A 6,678-nucleotide genomic window follows, 5' to 3' on the forward strand; every position below is an offset into this window, starting at 1 on the left:
GGGGCAGCTCTGCAGGTGGGGTCTCACCTGAGCACAGGAGCACAGGGGCAGAATCGCCCCCGCCCCCCCACGCTGGGGGCTCAGCCCAGGGCTCAGTGGGCTCTGGACTGGGGCATGTCCAGCTTTGCCTCACCAGCACCCCCAAGTCCTTCTCCCAGGGCTGCTCCCAATCCATTCTCTGTGTTTGTGCTGGGATTGCCCTGATCCATGTGCAGGACCCCCAGGAAGATGGTGGAAGGAGGGGGTGTTGTGAGGAGTCCCTCAGTGCTGCCTGTGACTGACCTGAACTGGGGCACCTCTTTAAGTTCCCCAGTCCAATACAGCAGTGGGCTGGACTGAGCTGTGTGACTTCCCTTTGGCTGGAACCCTCTAATTTGCTGAATACCCTCAGGTTGTAGCACTGGGACTTGTGCTGTTGTCCCAGCTTGCCACGGAGTCTGTAACCAGAATTTGGAAAATGGTTCAGTGTTGGTTTGGCTTTGCTGCCAAAGCCATAATGAGCTCCCTGAGGAGCTCCCCACTGCCTGCTCACTACAAGAGCTGCAGAAATGAGGAAGTAATTTAGAAATAAATATTAACTTGCAAAGATATTTTCTTCAAAGCTTCAAATGAGTAAAGAGAGATTGAGGTCCAATTCAGGCAGAAAAAAATATCACTGATTTAATTCCTTCCTTTCTCTTCACACAGCTCTTGCCTTTAAAATTTATTTCTTATTATGAGCACTGTTGTCTACTCCCCAAATCTCTTTTTTTTTTCTGTTTAGGATCAAGACTTTGTCTGAACAAACAGACTGGACTTTATGAGTTACATGTTTTTTGTAACAACAGATGTCTGTGGGTGTGTAATGTGGAGTTTAAATGGTGTTGACACTGTACCCTGAAGTGCAGATTGAGCCTATTAGGGATATTTGGGGGAATTTCAGCATCGCTTTGGCATCACTCAGTCCTGCTGAGCCATTGAATTCTGTGTATTGCACAGACTTTTGCTGCTGGAGTTGCTGGTTTGAGTGTGAATTGGGATGACTGGGCAGTGCTCCCTGGTACTTGAGCAAAGGCAAAGCAATTTCAATGTGCCCGATTCTGGAAGTGATAACCCCAAATATTATCACGTCGCAGCAGCTGCAGGGAGCCCCAGGAGACAGGAAGAGGATCTTGCAAAGAATGACTTGCAGAAAGAGAAGGAATGTTTTAGTACATTTGTAATGTCCCAAACCACCAGTCCCAGTTCAGCCAGCTGTTAATACGACTGGCACTAGGAAAAAGGTTCCAGAGGATAATCATTACAAGTGTCCCCTGAAGTCATTCCCTTTCTGAAGTCTTGCTTCCTCCTTTCTCTTCTCCCAGATAATCCTTTTGTATTAAGGCTGTAAATATTTCTGATTCTTTAAGGGGGAGAACATGTGCAGACAAGTTTCCTCTTCCCAAATATTTTGAGTATCTCAGGGATTAGGAAATCTAAAGTAACTTTTCTCATCTTGCATGTGAATAGTTTGAGGTGCAGAGAAATTTTAAATGTGTTTGAATACCAATTCTTCCTGGAATAAGTGAAATTTTGGTGTTTATGTGTTTATTATGGCTCTGGCCTGAAGTGACTTGCCCAGCTGTCAGAGAGAGACAAGAACAGAACCCAGATCTCCTCAATTTGTATTTGTGTGCAGCAAAAATGTACACTTGAATAACTTGTGAAACTCAAGGCAGGTTTAGTTTATTAAAATCAGAGAGGACAAGGTTGGAATTATAAAATTGGATAGTAGATTCTTGGAAATTAATTTCCTGTCTGAGTCTCTCCTGTACATCTTTACACTTGTAACTTGCTGGCACAGGCCAGAGGCTGTGGATATGTGTACCTTGTTAAGAAACAATATTAATGGTTCAATCTGGTTTTTTTTCTAATTTGATTTAAAAAGCAAGGTTAATGATTCAACCTTTATTTTTCTAATTTGTCTCTGCTCTAGACAAAAGAAACTAGAACAGATGATGGAAGAAGAAGGCCTAAAAGATGAAGAGGTAATGAATATGGAAAAACTATCTTAATGCTTAAATACAGGAAATTTTCTTTTCTAAATGGAGATCTGGGATCTTTCCTTGGAATTGCTGTGGTCCCTATGGAACCCACCTGCAGAATTTTCACTGGGGTCTCTTAAACTCTAGAAAAGAATCAGGAGGTCGGCACATGCACAAAAGGAAACGGAGTTCCTTCGCCTGAAGAGAACCAGGCTTGGACTGGAGGATTTTGAGTCTCTAAAAGTAATAGGCAGAGGAGCCTTTGGAGAGGTGAGTCCAGAAAAAAACGACTACATGTGTTTTTAAGTGGCTCTGGTGTTTGGTAAAGACTTGCTTAGTTTATACAAGCAAAAAGTAAATATAACAAGCACAGATTGATTTGAGCTGAACGGTCACGTGCAGCTGGGTTTTTATGTAATAAATGCTGGTTTGAGACATCCTGTGCTTTCAAGGAAACGGAATGAATTTGAAAAGGACCTAATGGGCAGCTAAATACAGGTTTGCAGTGGGTTTTAAAGGTGAATTTCTGAGGTTGGACTTAGGGAGAGGTGGAGGGCCCTTGCAAAGTCTCTTCTGGTGGCCTTCAGAGAAGGGGCTTGGGACCACCTGCTTTAGGTGTGAATCGCTCAGTGTCCTCTCTGTTAAAATAACTGCAGCTCTTAGAATTAACAGGGCTTTTTGCCACTATATATTATTATATTTGCACCATATAATGCTTCTTGTATTTTATAATCTGAGACGATTTCATGAAATGAAAGCCAAGGCCTTGACACCCAACTTTGTCAAGAGTTCTGCTGGGAATGCTGGATTTGATCCAATCTTTGTGTGCCCCCAGGTGCGACTGGTCCAGAAGAAGGACACGGGGCACGTTTACGCCATGAAAATCCTACGCAAAGCTGATATGCTTGAGAAGGAGCAGGTGAGGAGCACCCCGAGCAGGAATTGTACCCTGGATCACTCTGGGAGGTCGCTGTGGTGTGTGCAGAAGAGGAACAGGCATCTGTGCTTTATGTTTAGTAGCTAAAAATTCTGGGGTTTTTTAACCTCTGTTCTTGTAAAGGAAATAAATCAGAAAAATCTCTGGATTCACAAGGACTTGTTTTCTAGTGGGCTCCTTCAACACAAAGTCCTGTGCAAATGATTCAATGCAGACTTGAAGGCCACTGTTTTACTGCATTTATGACTTACAGGATCAGATATAAATATCAAAGAGATACAACTGCTGGAATTCAGACTCAGAGACATAAAGCAGCAGCATTTAACATTTTTAAGGCTTTCCTTTGCTAGTATTTCTGGATATATAATGATCTGGCACAATCATTTGTTGAGCACTGGGATGGAGCTCTTGTGTTTTCATAAAGAGATCTAATGGTTAGGTATATTTGTAAAGAATTGAGATTTTTGTAGATAGGATTTATATAATAGGTAGGTTTATATATAATATAAATAATAATAATAATAGATAGGTGTATATATAATAGGTATAAAATACATGTACATAATCAATCATATGCTGAAGTTCTGACAGTATTTCTGCCTTTGTGCAGAAGTTTGACTGCTGTCTTCTCACCATTTGATGCTGTTCAGAATAACAGTTGAACTGCCTGTGAAATAAATGCATTTAATAAAACTAATCCAATGCACTGTGTCTGTCCAGGTTGGCCACATCCGTGCGGAGCGGGACATCCTGGTGGAGGCAGACAGCTTGTGGGTTGTGAAGATGTTCTATAGTTTCCAGGACAAGCTAAACCTCTACCTGATCATGGAGTTCCTGCCTGGAGGTAGCTCTCTGGAATGCAAGGGCTGCTCCCCTTTTGTTTAGGGATTGCTAATTTCTTCGTTACAAATGCAGTCTGGGACTGGAGTGCACGTGGGTGCCCTGCAGTGGTGTTTGGACTGTACATCTGTGAGGAACAAGATTTCTGCTTTGTGGGGTACTGAGGTGTTTGGGCAGGCTTGAGGTTTCCTGTTTGGGTCTTTGAGCTAGAGGTATTTAAACTTGGCTTTAATATTCTTCTAGTTCCTACCCTAGCTGTGCCCTGGCTGTCTATAGAGTCACAGCATATCCAGGTTTGGCAAGCTCTAACCTGCTGGTTTTAGCTGAATGCAGCAGAAATAGCTTTTTTTCTATAAAAGTCTTAAAAATTAGTGAGAGTGGAGCCCGTGTGTTCACCTCTGGGGGGTTTCCAGGTGACATGATGACACTGTTGATGAAGAAGGACACTCTGACAGAAGAGGAGACGCAGTTCTACATCGCTGAGACCGTGCTCGCCATCGACTCCATCCATCAACTGGGATTCATCCATCGGGACATAAAACCGGACAACCTCCTCCTGGATAGCAAGGTATGGACTGGCCACTGGCTGGGGAGGAGCAAACAGGCCTTGTGATTGTTCATATTGACCTGAAGTGGTGTTGACAGTTGTGGAAGAAGATGGTGCTTCTTTATTTAGCCCTGTTCCTTCCAGCTTTTTAGGGCATCTCTGCCAAATTACCGGGGAAAATTCCCAAGCCAGGAAAGACCCCAGCTCCACTCAGACCTTCAGCTCTTCTTACAGCTGTTTAAACTATTTTTGGCTATTTCAGATGCAGTTTAGAGCACGTGGTTTCAGTTCCCTCTTAGGCAAAGCTGTTTCCCTTTGCTCTCACATCTGTTACACTCCCACTTGCCAGCTCTGGTTGTACCAAACGTGAAGGACGTGGCTGTTCCAGTAGCCAGGCTGCGGATGGAGGATGGAGAATCTCCCTCGGGACCAGGGTGTGTTCCTGAGGGCTGGCCAGGCTACCTGGTTATTGCAGGCACTTTGCACAAAGCCTGATTGTTTCAGTATCCTCCTATTGCTCACTCCAAGTTTGCCTACAATCAAGCTTGCTTGGAAAGAGTTAGCCAGCAGTAAATAATGACTTTCCCACTACCATGTAATGCACTGTTGGAATTACTGCAGAATCCCAGAATGGTTTGGGTTGGAAAGGACCTTAAAACTCATCCAGTACCACCCCCTGCCCTGGGCAGGGACACCTTCTGCTATCCCAGGTTGCTCCAAGCCCTGTCCAGCCTGGCCTTGAACACTTCCAGGGCTGGGGCAGCCACAGCTTCTCCAAGCAGAGTGTCCAGTTCAGGATGTTTACATCTAGACATGAATACATTTAGAACTTTGAAAAGGATGTATACTATATATATTATATATACACTTCTAAAACTTGCACACAGTCAGTGTGGTGATGTTATGCACCAGGACAGATTCAGTCACTGAACTGAGGGTGTTTTTTATCTCCTGGGGCCAATACACAACCCAGGGACTACAGCTGCCTCTGGAGACGTTTCCTTTCACCCTGAAATGGTTGGGAACTTGCAGAGCAGAGGTTTCCTGCAGTAAATGGTCACTCGGCTTTCTCTGTGGAGTAGCAATGGAAATATTGATGGCTTCATTCCCTGCACACATCCAGTGCTAGGCTAAACAAGGAAGGCAAAGGACATTGAGGGGCTCGAGTATGTCCAGAGAAGGGAACAGATCTGGGGAAGGGGCTGGAGCACCAGGAGCAGCTGAGAGACCTGGGAGGGCTCAGCCTGGAGAAAAGGAGGCTCAGAGGGGACCTTCTTGCTCTCCCTGACAGGAAGGCACAGCCAGGAGTGGGTCAGGCTCTTCTGCCATGTCTCAAGTAAAAGAAAGAGAGGAATTGGCCTTAAGTTGTGCTTGGGAGGTTCAGATTAGATACTAGATTTTTTTTTATGCAGGGGTGGTCAGGCACTGGAATAAGTTGCCCAGGGAGGTGGTGGAGTCACAGTCTCTGGAAGTGTTCAAGAGGCATCTGGATGTGGCACTTGGGGACATCATTTAGAGGTGCTGATGGTGGTGTTGGGTTCTCTTCCAACCTTGCTGATGCTGTAATTTACTATGATAATGTTTTATATTGGTTTTGGATTTTGGGTTTTTTGTTTATTTCTAGGGCCATGTGAAACTCTCAGATTTTGGTCTGTGTACTGGACTGAAGAAAGCCCACAGGACAGAATTTTACAGGAACTTGAATCACAGTCTTCCCAGTGACTTCAGTAAGTTCTTTGGCTCCAAAGGGTATCTGGGTGGTTGCTCTTGGTGCCTGACACAACTGATTTCAGTGTGAGGGTATGGCTGCAGTAGGGAGTCTAATAATGAACTTAAACATCTTGAGGTGGATTTTAATTTTCTGTAAAATAAAAATAATTTCAGTTACTTTAAACCCATTTTCATTTCCAGAAGTTTGTCTCTGAAACAGACTCTGCTGTAGCCCTGTGCATGTGTAATAAAGCGAGAACTCAGTGAGTTGGGAGCTGCTGGCTGGCTCTCAAGTGTTACTGAAATGAATAAACCAGCACAATCTCTGAGTATCCAGGATTATTCTCGAGGGGAATAACTTGGATCATGGAGTTACATAAACCCTGAAAGTGTGGTGTGCTAATGAAAGGCTTGATTAGATGTTGCCTGTATTTCATAGGTTTGGAAGTTGGGAGGTTTAGGTTTGGGGTATTGGCACACATCTTAAATGAGATCTTTAGTGAAATGGTTTGGGGGTAAAAATATCTTGGGTGACCAGCAGGATTCAGTCCCAGCTATTGAATCTCCTTCAGCTTTCCAGAACATGAATTCCAAAAGGAAAGCAGAGACCTGGAAGAGGAATCGCCGGCAGTTGGTAAGTA

The 6,678-nt window shown here is 44.1% G+C and overlaps 1 protein-coding gene across 1 annotated transcript in view; it reads left to right on the forward strand.

Moving 5' to 3' along the window:
• Window positions 1–6,678, forward strand: part of STK38 (serine/threonine kinase 38) — a 13,613-nt gene that overhangs the window by 727 nt on the left and 6,208 nt on the right. The window contains exons 2-8 of the mRNA XM_008637547.2: window positions 1,955–2,006; window positions 2,151–2,273; window positions 2,839–2,922; window positions 3,661–3,784; window positions 4,194–4,348; window positions 5,952–6,054; window positions 6,610–6,671. Of these exons, the coding sequence (XP_008635769.1) occupies window positions 1,955–2,006; window positions 2,151–2,273; window positions 2,839–2,922; window positions 3,661–3,784; window positions 4,194–4,348; window positions 5,952–6,054; window positions 6,610–6,671 (703 nt within the window). The remainder of the gene's footprint in view (window positions 1–1,954; window positions 2,007–2,150; window positions 2,274–2,838; window positions 2,923–3,660; window positions 3,785–4,193; window positions 4,349–5,951; window positions 6,055–6,609; window positions 6,672–6,678) is intronic.

Source organism: Corvus brachyrhynchos, unplaced genomic scaffold (assembly GCF_000691975.1).
Source record: "Corvus brachyrhynchos isolate BGI_N302 unplaced genomic scaffold, ASM69197v1 scaffold607, whole genome shotgun sequence".
Classification (NCBI taxonomy): domain Eukaryota; kingdom Metazoa; phylum Chordata; class Aves; order Passeriformes; family Corvidae; genus Corvus; species Corvus brachyrhynchos.